This window comes from Camelina sativa, chromosome 20 (genome assembly GCF_030686135.1).
Source record: "Camelina sativa cultivar CO46 ecotype springtype chromosome 20, ASM3068613v1".
NCBI lineage: Eukaryota > Viridiplantae > Streptophyta > Magnoliopsida > Brassicales > Brassicaceae > Camelina > Camelina sativa.
In genome coordinates, this window is record NC_141899.1 from 2,964,662 (window position 1) to 2,988,972 (window position 24,311).

Genomic DNA, 24,311 nt, shown 5'->3' on the forward strand with positions numbered 1-24,311 from the left:
CACACATATGGGTGCGATTAGCAAAACATTAAAATAATTTTACCTTTAATTTTCTATCATCACCCAATCAACTTTTATATAATTAATAAAGCCTAGATGACAGCATTTATAAGACATGTGTGTGTCATTAGTCATTATATTTAATTAGTCACCATATTATATAATTACAAGAAAGAAAAAAGGGTGCAGACTGAAGATTGATATCAGAGAATGATGTGAGTTGATATATAAAATTGGCATTAAAGGCACTAATATAAGTATTTAACTAAATTCTGAATATTCAAAAAATAAATTGTTGTTAAAATTACAGAGTAGTAAACAGTAAAACATTCTTTTTTTTTTTTTTTTAACTCCAAATCATAACTTTATTAATATGAACCAAAGATTGTAATGTTAAACATAAGTAAAACATTCTTTCTTTTTCGGGGTTTAAAACTTAAAATATACATGCGAGTTTTGATCTAACGAATGTCTATGGCACGATAACAGTAAAACTAAAATAAACTATTATGTCACATGTTAGTCAATTGTCTAAAACAACAAAACCATTAAAAAAAAACTGAATTATTATTCTACTTTAACAAAAAGCAATATTAATTATTTAAATTAGCACAAACCCCGTAGCCATCACACCGACATAGTGTAACGTTTTTTATTAACAGCCAAAACCTAATATTTTTAAGTTAAGAGAGAATTGGGTCCACGATAGAGGGAATCATATAAATGCATATTGTCTACACTATTATTCTAATAAAGGGAATTATATGTCGACCGATCGCTGCATACGAATTCTGTTTCAAAAAAGAAGTTATGCAATCGAATAGTATAATCCAATTATTGGAACTCTTTTGTAATAATGAGAGCTAGGAAGATAACGTTGTTTCGTTTTTTTTTTTTTGAAGTCCTAAGGTACGGTGTGTGTCGTATCGAAGTTCATATTCTCGAGAATTATTCTTGAAATCGAAAAAGAAAGGAATCTACCACTACATAAATATACATTTATTTAAAACCTATCCAAATAGAACTATTTTGAAAATACAGAAAAACTGGAGAACTGTGTAGTTTTTGATGATTATGTGCGTACACAAATAATTTTAACGTATATTATATATAAGTCCATTTACTAAATAAATAAAAAAACAAAAACAAATGATCCTAACCAAAATAGGAAATCTTCATCAACTAAACTATAATCACATGTAAATATTTAACATAAAAAGTATTCATAAGAAATAAACACTTTGATGATATAAGTAGTCAACTTACTCTAAGTTTTACTCAGCACTACTACTTTTTTTTCATTATCTTTTTCAAATCAGAATACTATATGGGATATTTGATATTGGAAAAAAGAGAAATCATATCATATCATCATCAATAAACTGAAGAGATCCTAGTCCTTCATAATGTGGAAGTGGAATTGCATTTTTCTTAACTTACTATACCATAAGTCGATAAGGTACTAGAAAATAATGTTGACTTAAACATATAATTTATTTGAAATTAGCAAATATACGAGGGTCGGAGAACCACATAAACCGTCTTATGAGTTATGAGAGTGTCAATGAACATGTCATTGTTGTCGCTCTCCGTTGGCTCCTCGTTCACTTTATCTTTCTAATTTCCTATATACATTTTTTTTCTGTTTCTCCACCAAAATTTGCTACTGCTTTTGTTCTATGCATGGGTCTATTATTCTAAGGTCCACTATCACATCCTTAAATTTTTCTTTGTCTATATGTCCACTATCGTTCATCTCTTCATCCTATCAGTCTTTTGTTATTCCAGATTTTTTTTTTTTAAAACCTTCTGTATTTGTCGGAATTTAATCCTAACGTCAATGAACTCTGGTACCTAGCTCCACATAAAAGAAGACGTTTCTTCTAACGTCAATATGTCATCTACTAAAATTCATCTCTTGTTTGGGCAGAGACCAATTAATATTTTTCTATTGTTTTATTTTTAACTAATTCCGATTCATGCAGCAATTAAAGCCATGCAAAATGATACAATGCAAGTCTTAGCCTCTTAGGAAAAAGGTCTTCTGCGATGAGACTATGCATGCATGATAATTTGTCTGTGTGGCTCTCGTATTAGCTAACATATGATAAGGCAAATATCAAATTGGGCGTCCCCTCATCTGTCCATTTCGATCACGTTTTATTTGTCCCAATCATGCCACAGTATTTTCAAGTTGCAGTTGATGACGAAAATGACAACCTAATATTAAGCAACAAACATACTATTTCCTCTTTTGTCAAAGACATTGTTATACTTTGCGATAAGAAATATTCCCTTCATTTTGATAATAGAATATGTCGTTTTGATATATCTTACGTAATTTTATTAATTGTATCATATTTATTCTAGATTATCTAATATAAATTTTAAATAGGAATAAATAAAATATTTTTCATACAAAAAAATTATACTTATATACTCAAACGAAAATTTTAATTCAAAATAAATTATAGTAATTTTATTTTCCAAATACGAATGTTATATTTGAGAATGATTGGATTACTGGAAGTTGCAAAAGTTAAAAAACAGAAATTCAAAAAAAAAAGATTAAATATGATGATAAAAAGGAAAACGTTGTGTATGTCCAAAAGAAAAACAAGAGGAAAACGATTGTGTGACAGTGTGTGTGGGTGATTCCAATCAAACCACCTTTCCTTTAGCTATCTATGGTCCAAGTCCCAAAAATAAAAGCACCGATTTAATCAGCTTGCATTTCACCAGTAAAATTAATCTGCATGAGTAATAATTTACATTGTTCCATTCGTGGCATGTGTAGCGCACACGACATAGATGAAACAATTTTTTTATCCCATAGTTGGTAACTCTCTCCAGCATAAATTAAATGATATGTATGGTATGTCCACACTAGTAACAAAAGAATGTGTTTTGAATCTAGTACCATATTATGATCACCATTTATATTAATTGCTATTTGCTACTGGGTTGATTAAAAAAATGCTTTTATTTTCTTAAAAGAAAAAAAAAATTGAACTTTTTGCCAACTAAAATAACTATATAAATAATATTAAAATATCCCTTGTTTTTGCCAAAGGTTGGGTTATCGTGGTGTATATTGTCTAATCAGTCTTAACAGGAAGGATGAGACTGTGGTAAGATAAATCGTGTATGTAATTTTTCTGTATAGTGATTTGATTTAACACAAATATGCATCATTAACCTGTAGTCTTGTACCATACAATGATGAAACAAATAGTTTTTCTTTTGTTTGTTTGTTGAACAAGAAGTATCCATGTCTAAGTATGTAGTTTCTTGGCACTCAAGAACAGCCGTTGACTAAGGAAAAACCGAGTCATTGTTTTTTTTTTCGTAGTAGTAAGTGTTGAACTAGTGTAGCTACTAACTCGAGGATGATATAATAGAAAGGGTGAAACAAAGGACTTTTATTAAGATAGTCAAAGATCGTCGAATTACAATATAACCGTTATAAGCCGGTCGGTTAATAATACAGAGAATTGTATTTCTCAAAATGACTAACTGAACTATAGCTTAGAATCGGATTTACTCCTGACTCTTGCCCGATGTTCCTTGATGCCTTCTGCAAGCTGCTCCCTTGGTATTTATAGCTGATGGGACGTTTCACCTCTCTGCCTCGGGATCGATGTGGGATTGTCCTCAAGTAAAGTCGGCGATCGTTCTTATCCGGGCCGTCATTTATTGGGCTGTCCGTCCCAATTGGGCCTTCTAGGAGCTTAATCGGCCCAACAAGTGGGTTTTAGTTGGTCTGCTTTCCTGGATTTTTGGGGTGACTGTTTCGATAGTGAGCCTGTTGGAAAGCCTGCTAAGGCTGGGTGAAACCCATATCCAACAGTAAGTAGTAACCTATATGGTAACCCACACTCAGTTAATGATTAACCTACAAGATTATACTCTAATCTGACATGGATCTACATCTACTCCGGTTATATAAAAATGAAACTTCTGTTGATTTTGTGTCTTGACTATAAAATTTTCCTACAAATATATGTGTGTATAATAAGATATTACAAATTCATTGTAATTACGTCTCAGGTTTATTAATCAAGCATATACCCACCTAATGTAGCTAGCTATATGTGTGGTGTTAATGTGATGTTAGAGTTAGCCCTGCAAATCCTGAAGAGGCGTAAGTAAATAGATTTTTCAAATGCGAGAAATTATAGAGAGGGGCAAGTGAGATGCATGTGAGCTGAAAAGAAACGAACACTAATATTAAACAAAACGACTTTATTTTAATTTTTAATAAGGCAATTGTCATAAATACTACTAAAATAGGTTTTTATTCCAAAAATACTATAAATTAGTTTTTTTCCAAAACTACCATTAAAATGTATTTTTTTCTAAAAATACCACATAATTGAACTAAAGTTTTAATACTAAAAACTAATTCCTAAATTATAAATACTAAACCCTACCCCTAAAAAGTAAACTCTAAAACTAAATTTGTCAACCCAAACATAAAAAAAAAAAATTCTACATTCTTAAAATTCAATTTTTTGTGTTAGTGGTAATTTTGGAAAAAAAAACTTTTGTGGTATTTTTGGAAAAAAAAACTAACATGTGGTATTTTTGGAAAAAAAAACTTATTTAGGGGGGGGGGGGGGTTATTGGTTTAGGATTTAGAAAGAATTTGAATGATTTTAAAAGTTATGTAAAATATGTTGTTATTCAATCAAGACTTTTTAAAATTTTTTAAAAATTTGGTGTTATTGGTTGTGGATTTGTAAAAAGTTATCTAAAATCTTGATAAATCTAGTGTTATTGGATTAAGAGTCTTATAAAGTCATTAAAAGTTTTATGTTATTCAATTAAAACAAAAGAATCATGGATTGTTAATGAATTCAAATTTTGTGTTATTGGTTTAGGATTTTATAACATTTCCTTCATAACAAAAGTCATGAAAACTCTTTCATCAAATAGAAAGATTTTGAAAGATTTTATGAAATATTTTACAAGATTAGGAAACACAAATCAGCAAGATTTAAAATAACTTCCTAAACAATCTCTTATAGAATCCTTCATTTTTACTTTCTAATTTTCTATGATTTTAAAAATCAGCAAGATTTTTAAAAACACAAAGTCATTAAAACTCTTTCTAAATCCTAAACCAATACCTCCCTCTTAGTAGTATTTAAAGGAATTTCTCTTTTTAATATATAGCCCTAATAATTAAATAAATTGTTAAGCAAAATGACTTTATTTGAATTTTCAATAACTAATTAAATATTTTAAAACTAAAAATTAGTGTAGGAGCGATGCTGATGAAAAAGAGCACGTGATGATTAATCAGATTTTACAGTAAATGTCATATAATTAATAACTATAGAAAAAGACTACGCGGTTGCACTAATAAAAATGTAAATGATGATGATAACTAAAAATAATACTATAGTACTAAAACAATTTTCTATAATGAAAAAGATAGTTATAAACACGTTTAGGCGGTCGGTCTTATTATTATCGCTTAACTTTTGTGAGATGCGTGATATTTTTATTTCTATTCTTTATTGTATAAAAATCAATATATTAATTAAACATGCTGACTACTGATATCTTTAATTGTGAGAATATACCAATTGAACGTGTTTATGAAGTTACATTAAATTAGATAATCCCATAAATATTAACTCTATAAAATTTCCATACCCTTTACCTTTTTGATAAATAAATCATATGAATTTGTTTTTTTTTTTAACTTATAGTTTCAACAGACCCAACAAAAAAAAAGAAATAGCCTAAGGTGAAACAGTTGGTCTTGAAAGTTTTTGGCATCTCTGATATTGCCTTGAATGAAACAGTTGGTCACAATCAGTTTAAATGCTTGAAGCAGTCTTGAGAATGTTGTGGCATCTCTGGACTCTGATATACGTACATCTGTTTGAAAGTTACAGAAGAGGAGGATGCGTTGTGTAGCCTATTGTTTCTACTTTCTTTCTTCCCAAAGCATATAATACCCTTTTTGTTACTTGATAAGTAACGTATGACATTGTTAGTTCCTTAAATAAAATATTGTGTTGATCAAAATTGACTCTAAAATGATATACAAATGCTATTCTTGATATTTCTATTTTGGTCAGCACGGTATTTGAGATTTTAACTAATATCAATTCGCAGAAAACATTCCATAAGTCTCTCTCTCAAATCATTTGAAAAGTTCCAGTACCACCAAAAAAGGAATGGTCACTAGCCACTACTCACTACACTCCTGATTGCTGATGAGTTGATATTTTTTATTATTTTTTAATTTTATTCACGGTGCCTTTTACCACTTTATTGACACGAGTACCATAGAGATTATATATATATATATGTATATGCTCGTGTCCATATATAGTTATGTAAGATTGGAGTAAGTAGCTTGCAATGTCTTATAACACTACAAGAAAACATGGTTTTTACGACTACAATTGGTGACTACATATGTAGTCGTTATTTTTGGTGACTATCTAATGACTATTGGGTTACTATTTTACGACTATAAATATTTGGTCGTATATTAGTCGCCTTTTTGTGACTACATATAATAGTCGGTATATTAGTCGTAATTTAGCGACTATTTTATGACTATATTGCATATCGAAACAAATAGTCACCAATTTAGCGACTATTTTATGACTATATCGCATACCAGAACAAGTAGTCACTAAATAGTCACCAATTTAGCGACTAATATGTGACTCAAGGTAAAGGTTGGTAAAAAGTTGCATATCAGTCGCTATTTAAGAAAATTAAAAAATTTAAAATTTAGTTTTAAACTTTAACCAAACTCCAAAACTTAAATCATAAACTCTAAATTTTTAACTTTCAATTTTTAATCTTAGAAATTAATTCATAAACCATAAAACTAAAACATAATTATTATTATATATACATAAACCAAGCTTTAGAACTTATAAGAAAATTAATCTATCACAAATCTTAAATCTTAACCCTAAACCCTATACCCAAAACCATTAACCAAACTCCAAAACCTAAATCATAAACTCTAAATCTTGAACTTTAAATTCTTGATCATAGAAATTAATTCATAAACCATAAAACTAATATTTAAAACTATTTACATATTTTCTTTACAAAAAATAAGTTTTAAAAAACCTACTAACTTATAAATTTAAATCTTTAACCAACAATTCAATATATATATATATATATATATATATAATTTTCTAGTTCCAAATTTCTAAAACTTAAATCCCAAACCATGTTATAAACTCTAAACCTTGAACTTTATACTCATACTTCAAAATTGAAAATAATCTAAAATTTACATTGAAAGATTTATAATATAGAGGGAAAATGAAATATGGGCCTAAAATTCTTCAAAGCCTTTTCTATTTTTGTGCTTCTTCTTCTGCCGTAATTCATCTCTCTCTCTCTCTCTCTCTCTCTCTCTCTCTCTCACAGAATCCAAATTCACCCTTTGAAATTCCGACTATGAGCGAGCTTGTTGCTGGTGGGTTCGAGATCGGCGATGATTGGATCTCGCCTTGCTAAGAAGGCGACAACTAAAAAGCAGTACAGCCGGTCTCCTGTTCCCCATTGGCCGATTAGCTCGATTTCGTAAGAAGGACGAGTACGCCGAACGTGTTGGTGTCGTAGCTTGGATTTAGCTAGCCGCCGAGGTAATTACCCCTTCTCTCTCAGTTATTTTGACCTTCAAATTCATAAAACCCTAATTTGAACGGGGTTTCATAAAACCCTAATTTGAAAGGGGTTTTTTTTTTTTTTTTTGTAAATTAGATCTGTGTAAGTTATGGAATTGACTGGAAACACAGAGAGGGATAACAAGAAGACTATGATTGTGTCACTTCACTTTCAGCTTGCGGTGAGAAACGATGGGGAGCTGTGTGAGTTGGTTGGTGATGTGACGAATTCTAATGGAGGTGTGATGACTAACATTCACAATCTTCTTCTCCTCCTTCCTCAATCGCCGTTCCTCAGCTCTCATTCTCTTCAAAGACTAAAATTCACAATCAAGCCAAGCCAAGGTCAGATGTCTTAATATTGTGGGTCATGAGATTTTTTTTAACATTGTTGATTATATAACTATGGTTTTTGTTTGCAACTACATCAGCGATGTTACTTACTCAAACTAGTTCTTATTTAGGTCAATGGAGATGGAAAGTATGAGCGGATAAGGTCAACAAGCCTTTGGTGGAGGTTCTTACCAAGAAGAGTGTTGTCTTTTCCACATCCTTCGTCCGGTTGTTCATGCATGAGGTTTTAGTTTATCCTTCTGTATCTGTCATTCGTTTTTGGGGCTTTAGTTTAACACCATACAGTAGATCTCTATTATATCTTCTCTATATTTAATTGTAGGATGATCTACTATTTAAAGTCCTCCTGCAGTTCCTGTCTGTACCATTGCATAGAGAAGAACTGTAAGTAGGGTAAAACACTGCCTTTTTTGCAAACAGTTACCCAGATTTCTATGAGCTCTTATGGGCGTTTTTTTAACTTATAAGGCTTAACGTGGAAGAGCATTCGCGTCAGGATGAGGACCAAACTATTTTCTTCCGTTTATCATAGGGCTCTCATGTTTAAACCAATGCAGCACCCTTCGTTGTATTCAACCTGTCAAGAATCTACAAAGATCAATTTTCGCATCTAACAGTTTGGATTCCCTTGTGTTACAGATTGACATGGACACTATTCAAGTCAGTAACCTGAATAGGCAATTTATATTCCGTCCTTCTCATGTTGGCTCCAAGGCTAAGGTATATTTGCTTGAGCTAAGTCCAAGAGAATCCAGTTCATAAGAGAATTCATGTGACCATATAGACTCAAAGTTGTTTGGGCTTGTTGAATCCAGTTTAGGAGGTATATGTTAGCAACCTGAGCTCATTCTCCCTCGCTTCAAGGTATGTAAGCAGCCTGAGCTCATTCTCCCTCGTTTGTGTTTGTTAAATCCAGTTTAGGTATATGTAAGCAAACTTCTTTTTTCTCCAGTTCAGCTGATTTCTCTCTGATGGTGTCATTAAGCAACCTGAGCTCATTCTCCCTCGCCTTAAGTTCCTTAAGAGATGCTTCCATCAGCTCAGCTTCCTTTCTCCTTGTCTCGTCTCTGCAGTTTGCTTCAGGTCAAAATCTTTAACATTCATCTCAAAAGCAAAAGACTTCTCATATGGGAAAGCAAAGTAACCTCCTTGATGTTTCTGCATTACCCCAAGATACCTCCAATATTTACTTTCTTTTTTAGTAGTATGATGTATTCTTATATTTAATTATGTTTTTAGTTTTATTTTGTAATACAGTTTTTTTAATATCATGGTTTCATAATAATAAATATAGTATTTATTTTTAACATCAATTCATTCCAAAAACAAACCGTTATTCAATAACTTATATATGTTTAAAAATAATTAATATATATATATATATATTAAAATAGTATATATAAATTGCTGTATAAATACAATATTTTTTAAATTAGTCGTCAATTAGTCACTAAATTTAGTGACTATATTATGACTATTTTGTGTAGTCGCAAAATAGTCGTAGCGTAGTCGCTAAATTTAGTGACTACATTACGACTAAATTTACGACTATGCAAAATAGTCGTAATGTAGTCGCTATTTGGCGACTAATTTTACGACTATTTATTTTAGCGACTCTCGATTTACGACTATTAGTTTTAGTCACTATTTAGTCGTAATATACCGTTTAGCGACTAAATAGTGACTAATAGTGCAGTCGCTAATTGCTTGTTTTCTTGTAGTGTAAGTTATAACTGTGATATATCCTCCCCATCTTCAAATTATATAGATTATAAATATTCTTGAAGATGAAAATGCTCTTCCACAGTTTCTCAGTCAGTTTGATATTCAGATGCATCAGAGTTCTCATCAACAGATCTATCAGTCTTTTGCATTAAAATTCGACGACATTACTGGGGTTTTTTTTTTTTTTTCTGTTTGTTACCTTATTTTCTTGTTTCTTCATCATTGATTAGGTTGTATGTAAAATCTATAATCATAAAGAAAGAAAAAAATGTCAAGAAAGCCATGTTGTGTGGGAGAAGGGCTGAAGAAAGGAGCATGGACCGCCGAAGAAGACAAGAAACTCATCTCTTACATTCATGAGCACGGTGAAGGAGGCTGGCGTGATATTCCCCAAAAAGCTGGTATATTTCTACTTAATTATATTATGTTATTTTTTTTTAACAAAGTACTTCATTATATTATGTTTATATAGTTGTTTATATACCACCAGTCCACCACCTTATTTTTTTTTTAGTTTTTGGTTTAGTGAAGACTGGTGTTTTGCATTTCCTATGCATTTTCAATTAGTTGATATCAATACGTCAAATGCACGAATATTTGAAACCTAATTGATATGAAAATCAAGTAATATCAAATTCAATAAAAATGATTAATTAATTAAATACAATATAATTATAGAATCTTTTTTTTTAACAACGAATCTTATGAATTAGTAGAGAATAAATCTTTATGAAAGAAAATAAATTTTGTATATGTATATACTGTCTAACAGTTGGTTTTATAATCATGACAATGGTGGTATAATTAGGACTCAAACGATGTGGAAAGAGTTGTAGACTGCGATGGGCTAACTATTTGAAACCTGATATCAAGAGAGGAGAGTTTAGCTACGAGGAGGAACAGATTATCATCATGCTTCACGCTTCTCGCGGCAACAAGTAAAAATGCTTCTAGCTTGTCAAACTCCACACAATAAGTGTAATTTAGCACATATATTAAAGTTTGGATATTATTCTTCTTAATAGGTGGTCGGTCATAGCGAGACATTTACCCAAAAGAACAGACAACGAGATCAAGAACTATTGGAACACGCATCTTAAAAAACGTCTTACCGATCAGGGAATCGATCCCGTCACCCACAAGCCACTTGCCTCTAACCCTAATCCAGGCACGCCCAAGACTTCTGATCCCAACGATGATGAACAATCGCAATCAGGTTCGATGTCTCCAAAGTCTCTTCCTCCTTCTTCAAACTCCAACAATCTACATCATGAGACAAGCAGCAGTGATGAGACACCGAGACACGGTGCTTCCTTGACCTCCAAGAAACACTTGTTTAAGAGGTCAAGTTCTACATCAAAAGTGTTAAACAAAGTTGCAGCTAGGGCTGCTTCCATTGGAAATATTTTATCAGCCTCCATGGAAGGAACCTTGATCAGCTCTACATCCTTGTCTCCTCCATGTCTCAATGATGACTTTTCCGAAACTAGTCAACTTCAGATGGACGAGTATGATCCATTCTCTCTGCCATCCGAACACATTATTCCCGATGATATCAGCATGAACACTGAACTCAACAATTCCGCATACGATTTCTCGCAGTTTCTTGAGCAGTTTGGTAACAACGAAGGCGACAACATTCAAGATCTACTTATGTCTGATGTCTCATCACCAAGCGTTGATGAATGCGATATTATGCAGAACATAACCGAGTGGTCAAATTATCTTGTTGAAGATTCCGATTTTAATCGTGACACGAACCAAGATTGCGACGACATGAACTTCATATAATCCATTGATTGCTTACCGGAACAGAGTTCACCGGTACTTTGATGGTTCTCGTAGATATTTGTCAAGTTATTGTCAGGTTCACAGTAGAAGTTGCTATATTCAATAAAAGATTCTCGGTCTGTGGATCAATTAATATTTGATTTGCGGGAGACACGAGTTTTTTTTTCTCTCTCTTTTTTTTTTTATTTTATTTAATATACATATAGTAACTTTTTTTTTTCTTTTAATCTTTGTAGACCTCCTTATGAAATTAAATATTGAATAAATTTATAATTTTGTTTTTTTTGTTATCTAACTTACAATGATTCAATAGATATGATTTTTTCCTTTTGTTTGAAGATGCCATTTTATAACATAAAATATCTAAAATTAATATATATTTGGCATAAACCTATATATGCATGGTTTAATATTGTACAAAACTATGGTGTACGCCAATAAAATTGGTCAGTATCACATCGAATTCAAAATGTCAAAACTATCCAACTTTATATTTTTCTTCCAGAAGTGCAAAATATATTATACAAAAAATTAAAAGTTTTAAATAATACTATCAAACTTTCAAAAATTGACGAATAGCACATAAAAACACGCCGTAAAAAATATTTAGTTTGCCTGAGCCATGTAACCATGTTACTAAAAATATTAGGAAATATGTAGCACAAATTTGTGATGAAAGTCCGAAGAAAATAAACCCCTATGGCTATGGAGAAACTCGATGAATTTATGGAGTATTATTTTTTCAAAGAAAAAAATATTATTTTAATTGTTATGGATAAGTTCTTCGAAGTACTAAGCATTAATGATGATTAATCAAAACATAAATGAGATATTTAAAAAGAATTGAATTCAATACTAATATAATGGCGTAGAAGAACAAAATTTTATACAGTAATTTTTTTTAACTTATCTCTTAAACTAATTGCAGAAACAAGTTAAGGATTTAAGTAAAATATAAATTTTCTGGTGAATGTATTTGGTAAGGCGATAAAATTTTGGTGATGTATGTCGCAATATATCATTTTACACTGCTGTTTTATTCGTTCAAAAGTAATATGTATCTATCAAATGCTACTGTTTAAAATTTACATAAAAAGTTTTGTGATCTTTCGTAATCGTTCGTTGGACATACCGCACACCATCATTTCTTTTACATAAAAGTTTGGAATATAACAAACGAGAAATAACGTTGTTGAAAAAGAAAAGACGAGAAATAACGTTGTTCCTAATATGTGTGTACTATAATATCTTGTCCACAAATAGTTAATTAATTATGTATTTATACGCAAATGCTAAGAGCAATAAGTGAGCAAATAATTGGATTGTGACCATCCGACAGATTTTGTGTGCCAAAGAAAAACAAATTTAATAAACATTCAACGATATCATCAATATCAGACTACTATACTCCGTGATAAGCTATGGTTTTTATATGTGTGGCTGCTCGTGAACGATTCAATTCCCCTTTCTTTTTTTTTTTTCGATTTCCGAGTGTACTTAAATTATGTCTATAAATATCCCTTAATCTTCAACGTCCAAGTTGTCTAGCTAGACCGCAGCTCAAACTAATCTAGATGACTGCAGCAACCAACTTTTCACGTATATATAGTAGAAGACATTAATACTTTGCAACTTTACTAATAATAAGATAGAGAAGTAACAAATTCTTTGATACAAATTGATGGAGTTCCAAGGAAGCTAATAAGATATCTTTAGAATTCAGAATATATAACAATAAAGATAGATCTCACACATGAGCCACTCTTGAAAAATCAATCTGTTTTTTTTTTTTCTTGATAGCTTGTCACATGTACAGTTGGAGGTGTTTAGCCAAGATCCTCAACACTTATTGGTCTTAAAAATTGAAGCAAGACGTTTTGCATTAGGAATAGGGACCAAATATGTAGATGTTGCATTAATTGCAGTGCTTGAGAACAAAACGGATGATTTTTTTGCATGCCTCTATTTGTGTGGCTATTAGAACAGTTAGACCACTGATTGTTTTCAAATACTAAAGCTAAATATGTTACAATATTTTAGGTTAGATGCACCCGAATAATTAGAGACGCAATAAGTAAAAAAGTGGATAGAGCCTAGAGGTACAAGGCTGTGACATATATGGAAAGACTGACAAAGATACCAAAAACGTGCACCGTCCAATATCCTAGCTACTATACCTATTACCTAACCTTCTTCCAGGGGACAAGGACTTAACACATCACTATCTCTGCCAGTTCTATTTTATTCTGTATTGGTGATGAACACAATGAAAAAACAGTTAGAAAGGACGAAAACAGTTTTTAATTGATTGTTTTTTTCTCCTGGTATTTTTTTAACATAATTATTAATACGTGTTATTCTATATAAATGCAAATTAGTGAACATGCATATCGTAGTGAATGTTTGTCTGAAAAATAAAGAAATAAATGTTAGTACATATGTACATGGACGTAAAATTATTAAAGCCTGCCGGTAAAAATCGTACCCGAATATCCAATCTGGAACCCGATCCAAAAAATCGGGTTCAAATTGGATACAAGTTTATCTATAAAATTATATTGGGTTCTATTTTCTAATATCCGTGGGTTCGGGTTCGGGTCGGATAATACCCGGTACCGGTTTGGGTACCCATCAAACCCAAATATATAAACATATTTATAATGTTTTTGTTTAAGAACATATTTATAATATTTAGCATTAATATAATGCAATTACCCAAAATTATGATTATAGTTTTGAATTTTTCATTTAGTTTTATACTTAGATATAAAAAATAATCAAAATTTCTAAAATATTTTGTCACATAAGTTAAAATTTAGTTTAATTTATTTAAAGTTAATTAATTTTAATTTTTTTTTTTCGGGTACCCGATAGTTCAGGTGTTAATCGGGTTCTAAAATTTGTAACCCAATCGATCCGAACCCGATAGTACCTAAACCAAACTGAACCCATATATCTAAAATTACCCAATGAATTCTATATTTCTAAACCCATTTACCCGAACCTGAATAGGTAATACCGAACCCGAACAAGTTACCCGAATGCTTAAAGGATTAAAGAATGACGTGTCTTTTTAAGTTTTATCTTTTAAATGTTCTTGATATACATAAACCTTTTTCTTATTAGCTAGGTGGTCTGACATAGCAAGATTTTTGGAAAAAAGAACGGATAACGAAAAACTATTGGAACACACATCGCTCAAGAAACGTTTGATTAATTACATTTGCAGCATTGATTCCGTAAACCACAAGCCACTAGCTTCGTAGAGCCCGTAGTCGATCTGGCAAATCCCAAGAAGTTTCGATTCGCAAGAAGAATGCAATCCGGATGAGCACCCGTCATGATCACAATGGAGTCAAGGCGGACGTACGTTACGGGTAAAATTTTTCAGATTAATGTTATTTTACATGAGTTTTTAATTATACACTTGCTAAAATATTTTTTATTGTCCCCATTACCCTATTTTCTTTTTAGATACACATTTTGGATTGTGTATAATATTAAAATATCATACAAATAAAATACAAAAACTTAATTTTGTTTATATTTCCAAGTCCATATTTTATTAATAAAATAAAATTTTATTACTTATCTTAACTTGACAAAACTAATCAAATGTTTTAATTGATATAATTTTATTTCAAAAATAATAAAATAAGAACCGACATCAGCAGTGATGGGGGCGTTGAGAGAGTGCTTTCTTAGGGCATCTCCAACCCACCTCTATATTTGCTTTTTAACTCTATTTTTGAGTAAAATCTACTCCAACCCATCTCTATTTCTACCTCTATAATAGAGATCTCTACTTTTTTCACTATATATAGAGGAACTCTATTTTTTCCTCTATAATAGAGTTGAACTTTTTTATTGATAAAATGGTCCTTGAAATTTTAACATTTTTATATTTATGATCAAAATAAATAAAATATATATTTAAATAGTTTAATAATAATTTAATGAAGTATATTAATAGGATAATTGATTATAAAGTTAAATTTGACTAATTTTAATATTTTGGTTTAAAATTTTTAAAGGTTTTCGTATACAAAAATTTTAAAGGTTTTTGTATAGAAAAACATTTTTAATATTTGAGACTATTATTTGCAAAAGAAAATTTATATAAAAACTTATTAAATATAAATAACTTAAATATTTTAGTTTTTATTCATGCCATAATATTATTTTTAATACAACAAAAACTAATTATTTAATATTCTGGTAAATTACTTCCGGATCTACCAATAACATTATTTTTATATGATGCAATGTATTTCTTTGAATAAATGTGATATTTAAATAATATTTATGAATGTTAAAATTTTAAATAATATCATAATTTTATGAAAGTTTCACATATACTAAAATAAATGGGTTAGTTTGCAACTTTTATTAGTAAAAGGTATTAATAGTAAAATAAAAAAAAAATCTACGGAATATTCTTTTTTAAAAGAAAAAATAGAGGTATCTATTGGAGCAAAAGTCACCTTCATTATAGAGTTCCTCTATTTTAGAGGTAAGAATAGGGAAAACCATTGGAGATCGTCTTAAGCAGTAAAAAAACGTTTTGAAAGATCGATCGAGTCCTACGTCAAGGCTTTTAAAAGCTGGTTCCATCGGCAAGATCTTATCAACCTACATAGCAGGAACCTTGAGATCTTATACACCGTAATTAATTCATGTCTCTAAAACTCATTCTTTTAGTCATCTGAACATATGATCGATAACAAGGAAGATCTCGGACACGAGCATTGATCTCAGCATCCCCGATCGATTATGATTTCCCACAGTTTCTTGAGCGATTCATTAGCGATAACAACGAAGCCGAGAACATGTTGATGGAACTAACCAACCAATTATCCCCTCAGTTAGGTCCCACGACATGAAGAACTTCTCATGATCTGTCTATGGCGTGTCAATTTCCCAATGTTGATAATTTGCCTAAGATTATAATTAGGGTTTTTCTCTTCGATTTTTTTTTTAGTTTTTTAATTATTTATTTAACTTGTTAAACTGTTCTAGATATCAGTCACTAAGGCCCGGCCGGGTCGATTAGTGTATGATTTGCGGAAGAATTTATATATATATATATATATATATATTTTTTTTTTTTTTAACTCTTTTCTTAAATAAAATAAGCTTTATCTATATATTTCGGCAGATAAGAATCTAAAGCTTTATGTAGAGGTCCACACTATAACTCAAAAGGTAAAGAGAGCAATGAGTGAGCAACAAAATAGGATCTGTACACCCGACAAATTTTGTTTGCTAACAAAAACGAATCTTAATAATAGAGAGTGAGCAATATCTGTTAAAATCTTCATTGATCATATATATATATATATGGGTTGGTGTGACGTGTGTGTGTGTGTGCGTGTGAGATATGACTTATATTATGACTGCTTTTGTTTTTTTTTTTCATGTGTGTGGATGCACATGCGAATGATATATATGATCTAATTTTGGAGGTGTGTGTGAAAATGAAAGTTTTATGTTTCTGTCATCCGACTAAAAATCCACACTTGAAACAGCGATTGAACTGAAAATAGACCCACAATACTATATTTGCGATTAGACAATACAACCAAAAAGAAACGTAGCTTATTACACGTACGGCTGCAAATACTCTATGATCAAGATCATATTATTCGCATAGCTAGCCAAAATAAGCAACCTGTAGTCACATTATATAATATGAAGCTATCTTTCTTAATTAATAGTAGATGATACCTCAAGTTCCGTAGTCCACCCACGTATTCGATGACGGTCTTCAAGGTAGGGTTATATTTAAACCTCTAAACCTAGCTTCTTTTTCCTTTTCCATATATTAAAATAGCTTTATACAAAAGAAAACAAAATTCTTTTATTTTTGTAAATAAATTCCAAATTCCTTAATCCATACATTTTTAAGAGTCCAAATCCAAATCAACTTTATTTTCCCGATTATATATTTCCAACGATAATCGAACCCATGTTCTTCTAGCTAGCTGTATACGTTTTTAACTTACACCACTTCTTTTTACCTAACCCTAAGGGGATCAAATCCCACTAGCTAGAAGCTAGTCCAACCACTACTAAATCAATCCCAGCGATGATATATTTGATCTAACCAAATAATTTATATATAGCCAAGAACTTTAAACGTGGAAATTTTTTGATGTTCAAGTTCCAACAAAGTGGATATAAATTTTTATAAAGTAGTATTAGGAAATTGGAAAATGGGGGGAAATTTTATTTTAATGATAAATTTTTAATGGGAGAATCAATAAACAAGAACTGTATAATTAACCCACTGCACATGGTGTTGTTTAACAAACTGAAATTATTGCAGCCCGGCAACTAGACTTGTGAAGCAGATCGATCGGACCATCAGAAATAGACTCTTCCTCCTTTTAAACTCAGGCAATGATCAGTATGCAGATATCCTTACGCTCTGGTTTTCAACCAGAACATAATGTAATCTCTCGAAAATCATCTCTCTTCTCTAAGCTCCGTTAGAGCATCATTAGTGGAGAACCCTTCACCATTGCTCAAAAAAAAAAAAATTAATATGTAACTAATAACATACTGATACGTGTAGAAAAAGAGAGATAACCGTTACTTCCCCTAGTAACTTGAGAAGCATTCCTCTTTCTTTCTCTCTCTTTTTTATATTTTTTATTACATTTTAATAAAAGAATTTTGGGAAATAACTCCCACTAATCATGGTCTTACACTTGTTGTAAAGAACTTGTTCTTTTTATGAATAAAATTTTACATTCATTCAAAAAAAATAAAAAATTATTGCAGCCTTTTCTTAAATCAATTATTAAATGAAAATACTGTAGTGGTCAAACGTGCATCTAATTAAAAACTCCTGTTAGTAATATACTTTGGATCTTGTTTATGGATGGAGTAGTTCATTCCAACCACAAGACGAATCTCTTTTTTAGATTCTTGTGAGTTGTTTACTTGTGAGTTTCCAGCTAAAAAAATCTTCGGGTCTATAATTAAAGGAACCCTAATTGGGCCGTTAAGAACATAAAAAGCCCGTTTAGTGGTTTCTACTTCTTTTTCTTTTTGGGCCAACGTATCGTAACGTTTTAGTCTTTTTTTTTTCTTCTGAGTTTTAAATAATAAGCGAAATTATAAATCCATCTCAGACAACCTCGGAACAAGGACAAGATCTCTCACCAGGTTACTTGCAAGTTATTATTACACAACTTACAAAACAACTTGTATAAACGAAGCAAGGAATCTAACAATTGAAATTTGTGAATTCTCATTATGAAACCTACCCAGAAAGATAAACCCTAAAAAGTAATTGAAAATTTTCACATTGCCTGCAGAGTTGGGTAAAGTAAGTAACTTTGATCTCTTCATATAAGCCCCATCGATGATCCTTCAAGTTTACCGAACAAATTTCGAAACTTTTCACTTTTACCACTCGATTGAACCCGACCCGTTTAACCGATGGATACGGAGGATAGGTCCGAGATTGCCTTCTTCGACGTTGAGACGACTGTGCCAAACCGTGGTCAACGTTTCGCGATACTAGAATTCGGGTCAATACTTGTTTGCCCGAAGAAGCTTACGGAGCTCCGAAGCTACACGACTCTTGTCCAACCTGCAGATTTGAGTCTCATATCTTCCTTGTCCGTCAGGTGTAACGGCATCAAGCGTGACGACGTCGTTTCGGCACCTTTGTTCTCCGATATCGCTGATACTGTTTACGACATTCTCCACGGTTATAATCTTCTTCTTCTTCTTCTTTAAAAACTCTGTTTCGTATCCTGAAATTTTTGAGTTCTTGGTTGAGTTTGTAAATGTAATCAAAGGAATGGCCAAGATTCAAGCTTTTACATTATATTTTGTGTTTTGATTTTTGCAGGGAGGATTTGGGCAGGTCACAATATATTGAGGTTTGATTGTGCAAGGATCAGGGAAGCATTTGCAGAAATTGGACGTCAACCACCTGAGCCAAAAGGCGCCATCGACTCATTGACTTTGCTTACTCAAAGGTTTGGTAGGAGAGCTGGTAATATGAAGGTACTACAAACGAAACATTCCTTTTTTTCCCAAAAAGTTTGTTACTTTTCACAATATCGGATTGGTGAATGATGGAATTTTAATTCTTTACTAAGTGTCTTAAATCCTCTGTGTGCTTTGTTACTGCAGATGGCAACTTTGGCTACTTATTTTGGACTCGGGAAGCAGACGCATAGGTAAAATATAACGCATAAGCATTAAAAAATCTAATTCATTACCTCAAACTATCAAAAGCTTATTAAGGTCTAGTTCTTTGTACTTACCTAATTCAGGAGCCTTGACGATGTTAGAATGAATCTTGAGGTTGTCAAATATTGTGCTACGGTGTTGTTCTTGGTATGTTCTCTTTTAGTTACTAGTCTTTATCTTCTAATATCTGTTGCAAACAATGTCTAGAAAACCGGACTAATTAGAGGCAATGATTTTATATTTCGTAGGAGTCGAGTGTCGAACTTGTAGATCATTCGGTATCTCCAGGAACCACTAGTTCAAGGAGACGTCTCGATGCATCTTCTTCTCACGAGGGTAATATAGTAACCTCTGTTAGGCTACCGTCCATTAGCGAGAACAGTGCAGCTCAGCCGGATCCGTTTAACATGAGCGTCTTGAGGAATGAAATGGCTTCCGACAACCACCTTCAATCAGACATTCTCATGGAAGAAGAAGAAGAACAGATTCAACCATCTGATACTGTTGTCTTTGAGAATACAAGTGACCATGAGGGATTCTTGGCGCCAGATGCGATATCTATTCCATACATCAAAGCGCTTCTTGTCCCGTTTTTCCCTGGAAGCCAAATGAAGAAACTAACACTACTCTATGGTGATGATTCCCCTCTGCAGCTCTACTGTTCTTGTCTGAAAATACGGTTTGGAGTCAGTGGGAAGTTTATGGATAACACTGGGAGACGGAGGTTAAACTTTGTGGTTGATCTGAATCCAAGCCTGTGCAGCATACTCGAAGCATGTGACAGTAATGCGCAGAAACTATCCGTTGATTCGGGTTCTACCTCTGACTGGAATCCGGTTGTGAATCCAACGAAGGGATTTGTAAACTACCCTAACGCAAGGATACAGTAAGTTTTATACCTTACTAAACTCTCCCTTTCTGGTTCCATGTTCTTCAAACAAAATCCTGGTTTCTTGATTGGTTTGCTTTTAGTTTCTCCTGATTAGCTTCTTGTGTTTTTTCTGCAGTATTGCAACAGAAATAAACGGAGATGTAGCTCGGTATGCAACAGAGATACACCAGAGAGAGTCCTCTGGAGCTACTCAGAAACTAATCTTCAGCAACCCGAACGGTGAGGAGCTGGAATCGTTGCTTACCACGGGAAGTTTGGTCGATGCATTCTTGTCTCTGGAACCGTATGATTATCATCAGAAGGCAGGAATCCGCCTTGTTGCCAAAAAACTAGTTGTACACTCATAAATCAATACATAACTGTTAACCCCAAACACACACTCACTCGTTCTGTGTTGTAATCATGTAGTTGAGAAGACTCTGTACATAAAAGTTTCAAATAAATGCAATCCAGATTTGTAGAATGGTTCCTTGTGTCTAACTGAGCAAGAATGCATAAACTGCAATCTTGAATTCCTGATTAAATCACTTAACGAGAAATGCTTCATGTTACATCTTCTTCTGGACATTACAAACTTTTCATTACGTTGAGCCAACATATTTTTGTTACTTTGGCTGAATTAATATAATAATCTTTAGAATTAATTCAGTTAATAATGAAAGTCTTTTATTACATGGTAGTATGGTTTTGCTTTATTAGTAGTACTAATGGTGCAATTAAGTGAATCGAATCTGAATCAAATAATATCTGAATCTTGATCTCTAAAGTTGTTAATTGTCCGCGTCCTCTGTGTGTGTCTCACCTCTCTCTCTCTCGCTAAGACAAAACAAGTAGTAGACAACAACAACAACAATGGCTTCTTGATCAAACTGTTTTGCTTTACTAATTGTTCCACACAATGGGGAAGGAAGACAGATTCAAGACTCAGAAGCGTATTTCAACCGCTTCTTCCGCCGTCGCCGGCGTTCTTCCGACGACGATGACGAGCAGCGGAGGAGGAAGAAGACCACCACCACCACGTGGCAGACAGATCCAGAAGACCTTCAACAACGTCAAGATGACAATCCTATGTGGTTTCGTCACCATCCTCGTCCTACGTGGCACTATCGGCGTCAACTTCGGAACTTCCGACGCCGACGCCGTTAATCCAGAACTTAATCGAAGAGACTAACCGACTTCTAGCTGAGATCCGATCCGATTCGGATCCTACAGACCCAAACGAGCCACCTGACTCGGATCTTGATCTCAACATGACGTACACTCTCGGACCAAAGATCACAAACTGGGATCAAAAACGTAAACTTTGGTTAACGCAAAACCCAAGTTTCCCAAGTGTCGTCAATGGGAAAGCCAAGGTTTTGCTTTTAACAGGTTCGCCTCCAAAGCCTTGTGACAACCCCATTGGTGATCATTACTTGTTGAAATCAGTGAAGAACAAGATTGATTATTGTAGGATTCATGGGATTGAGATTGTGTATAACATGGCTCATTTGGACAAGGAGCTTGCTGGGTATTGGGCTAAGCTTCCAATGCTTAGGAGGTTAATGTTGTCTCACCCTGAGATCGAGTGGATTTGGTGGATGGATAGTGATGCTTTGTTTACAGACATGGTGTTTGAGATACCCTTGTCTAGATATGAGAATCATAACTTGGTTATTCACGGGTATCCGGATTTGTTGTTTGATCAGAAGTCTTGGATTGCTTTGAATACTGGTTCCTTCTTGTTTAGGAACTGTGAGTGGTCTTTGGATTTGTTGGATGCTTGGGCTCCAATGGGACCTAAAGGACCTATACGTGAAGAAGCTGGGAAGATTCTAACTGCGTATCTTAAAGGAAGACCAGCGTTCGAAGCTGATGATCAGTCTGCATTGATCTATCTGCTGCTTTCACAGAAGGATACGTGGATGGAGAAAGTGTTTGTGGAGAATCAGTATTATCTTCATGGGTTTTGGGAAGGGTTAGTTGATAGGTATGAGGAGATGATAGAGAAGTATCATCCGGGTTTGGGAGATGAGAGATGGCCTTTTATTACTCACTTTGTTGGATGTAAACCGTGTGGGAGTTATGCTGATTACGCTGTTGAACGTTGCTTGAAGAGTATGGAGAGAGCATTTAACTTTGCGGATAATCAAGTGCTTAAGCTTTATGGATTTGGTCACAGGGGATTGTTAAGTCCTAAGATCAAGAGGATCAGGAACGAGACAACGTTTCCTTTGAAATTTGTCGATAGGTTTGATATTCGGAGAATGTCACCTCTCAAGATTGAACCACGGAGCTAGCAACGGATAAACCGGTTTGGGAACTTTCAAAAAGCTCATTACTTTTGTCTTTTTTGTTTCCATTTATATAAAAGTCAATAGATTCTTTTGTTAACTTGAACAGAGGATGATGTATTATCAATCAATTTGTTCAAGTACCTTTTCATTTCAAAGAAAAGATTTTTGCAGAACACTAAGGATGATTTCGAGAGATTGAGATGTAGAAATTTTACAGAGAGCTTTGAGTGACTTACAAAAGAATATAAACAAGAAACAAAAAAAGAATCGATCATCTTCTTGATACGATGTCCTTGTGGTGCTTAATCAGTAACTCATTCATCTGAGCAATCTGATGTAAAAGCTGAACTATCCTCTGTTTGCAAAATCACAAAAAGAAGCATAGCTAAGTAACATTGTAAACATTGAAGTCTCTTAGACATTTCATCAAACACTTTGTATGCACAAAGATATAAAGAAAAAAATGATGAACAAACCTCGTCTCTCTCTTTGATGGCATCTCGAAGATGATTAGTGGTTCCACCTTTGACAAGTTTCCGGCGAGCTTGTACACGCATCCACCACCAAATCGCAATAGCAAGAACTGGATAAAACGGCCGGAGAGTGACTGAGAACCAGGTGACCAAATTCTTCAATTTCGAGTACACACGTACGAGAAGAAGCTCCCACCAATCTCCAAAGACATCAATTTCACGACGATTCAATTGTTTCCCGTCTGAATCGGGAACTCGCGGAGATTTTGGTTGTTTGTCTGAATCGGACGGTGGAGACTCGCCGACGACTAATAGTAACGGCGGAGATTTCTGTTCAGTTTCAAACGGAGACTTGCGGTCGAATTCAGATGGTAATACATCTGAATCAGAAGGGAACAACGAAAAAGAAGAAGAAGAAGAAGAAGAAGAAGAAGAAGAACCAGAGTGTCTCGATAAAGACGACGGAGAAGAGGATTCCGAAGGAGATTCGAGATACGTATCGACTCCATAGATGGATGAATCGACAACGAGATTCTCGTGGTAGATCGGCGGGAAAACAACGTCATCGTGAATTGGGGAATCTCTGATGACAACCATTGACGAACTCGGATCTAAAGGACCAATCATCAGCTGTTCTTCATCTTCCGTCATTTTTTTTTGTTCACTTGGATTCGAGCCGACGAGGAGGCTTAGTCACACACAGGCTAGGGTTTGTTTGTGAGAAAAGAGAGAAGAGTGTGGCGTGAAGGAGGAAGAAGACAACACAAACAAAGCCATGAAAGTTTCAAAACTTTGGGATCCAACAAAAACGTGATTGTTGCGTTTCCTTATTCGTCGTTTCTTTATTTTCTTACGTATGCGTTTGCTTGCTTTCCTTTTTTTAATTGTATAAAAACATTAATGTATAGTTTGACTTTTGATTGGT

At 33.2% G+C, this 24,311-nt stretch overlaps 3 protein-coding genes, 1 long non-coding RNA gene and 1 pseudogene across 17 annotated transcripts; 4 read left to right on the forward strand and 1 right to left on the reverse strand.

Annotated features, from left to right (window-relative positions):
- Positions 1-7,253: 7,253 nt before the first annotated feature.
- On the forward strand, positions 7,254-9,304 carry LOC104768978 (uncharacterized). 14 transcript variants are annotated; one of them, XR_764299.3, is made up of 7 exons: positions 7,254-7,640; positions 7,759-8,006; positions 8,126-8,238; positions 8,338-8,399; positions 8,484-8,735; positions 8,831-8,879; positions 8,968-9,304. It is a non-coding gene; the product is annotated as an uncharacterized LOC104768978 (long non-coding RNA). The 14 variants fall into 14 exon arrangements; XR_015593184.1 differs by having other exon boundaries at positions 7,261-7,640; positions 8,338-8,408; positions 8,655-8,735; XR_002036794.2 differs by having other exon boundaries at positions 7,261-7,640; positions 8,973-9,304.
- A 434-nt stretch (positions 9,305-9,738) lies between these two features.
- Positions 9,739-11,813, forward strand: LOC104768979 (transcription factor MYB29-like). Its single transcript, XM_010493086.3, has 3 exons — positions 9,739-10,141; positions 10,549-10,678; positions 10,766-11,813. Exons 1-3 carry the CDS (start codon positions 10,009-10,011, stop codon positions 11,529-11,531), a joined length of 1,029 nt encoding a protein of 342 aa, XP_010491388.2. The 5' UTR covers positions 9,739-10,008; the 3' UTR covers positions 11,532-11,813.
- Positions 11,814-18,674: 6,861 nt separating this feature from the next.
- Positions 18,675-21,100, forward strand: LOC104768981 (protein NEN1). Its single transcript, XM_010493088.3, has 6 exons — positions 18,675-19,254; positions 19,399-19,556; positions 19,686-19,732; positions 19,829-19,892; positions 19,994-20,631; positions 20,753-21,100. Exons 1-6 carry the CDS (start codon positions 18,981-18,983, stop codon positions 20,982-20,984), a joined length of 1,413 nt encoding a protein of 470 aa, XP_010491390.1. The 5' UTR covers positions 18,675-18,980; the 3' UTR covers positions 20,985-21,100.
- Positions 21,101-21,384: 284 nt separating this feature from the next.
- LOC104768983 (putative xyloglucan 6-xylosyltransferase 3 pseudogene) lies at positions 21,385-23,073 on the forward strand (annotated as a pseudogene).
- On the reverse strand, positions 23,002-24,302 carry LOC104768982 (uncharacterized). Its single transcript, XM_087505492.1, has 2 exons — positions 23,390-24,302; positions 23,002-23,268 (listed from the first exon to the last, which is right to left on the reverse strand). The coding sequence occupies exons 1-2, from the start codon at positions 24,035-24,037 to the stop codon at positions 23,185-23,187; spliced, it is 732 nt and encodes a 243-aa protein (XP_087361618.1). The 5' UTR covers positions 24,038-24,302; the 3' UTR covers positions 23,002-23,184.
- Between the last annotated feature and the right edge of the window lie 9 nt (positions 24,303-24,311).

Bases quoted from the DNA above. Each gene is read 5' to 3' on its own strand.
- LOC104768981 (XM_010493088.3), top strand. From the start codon at position 18,981: ATGGATACGGAGGATAGGTCCGAGATTGCCTTCTTCGACGTTGAGACG. The intron at 19,557-19,685 runs GTACTACAAACG...TTGTTACTGCAG, and splicing joins GGAGAGCTGGTAATATGAAG to ATGGCAACTTTGGCTACTTA. The intron at 19,893-19,993 runs GTATGTTCTCTT...TATATTTCGTAG, and splicing joins GTGCTACGGTGTTGTTCTTG to GAGTCGAGTGTCGAACTTGT.
- LOC104768982 (XM_087505492.1), bottom strand. From the start codon at position 24,037: ATGACGGAAGATGAAGAACAGCTGATGATTGGTCCTTTAGATCCGAGT. The intron at 23,269-23,389 runs GTTTGTTCATCA...TTTTGCAAACAG, and splicing joins CCATCAAAGAGAGAGACGAG to AGGATAGTTCAGCTTTTACA.
- LOC104768979 (XM_010493086.3), top strand. From the start codon at position 10,009: ATGTCAAGAAAGCCATGTTGTGTGGGAGAAGGGCTGAAGAAAGGAGCA. The intron at 10,142-10,548 runs GTATATTTCTAC...TGGTATAATTAG, and splicing joins TGATATTCCCCAAAAAGCTG to GACTCAAACGATGTGGAAAG. The intron at 10,679-10,765 runs GTAAAAATGCTT...TCTTCTTAATAG, and splicing joins CACGCTTCTCGCGGCAACAA to GTGGTCGGTCATAGCGAGAC.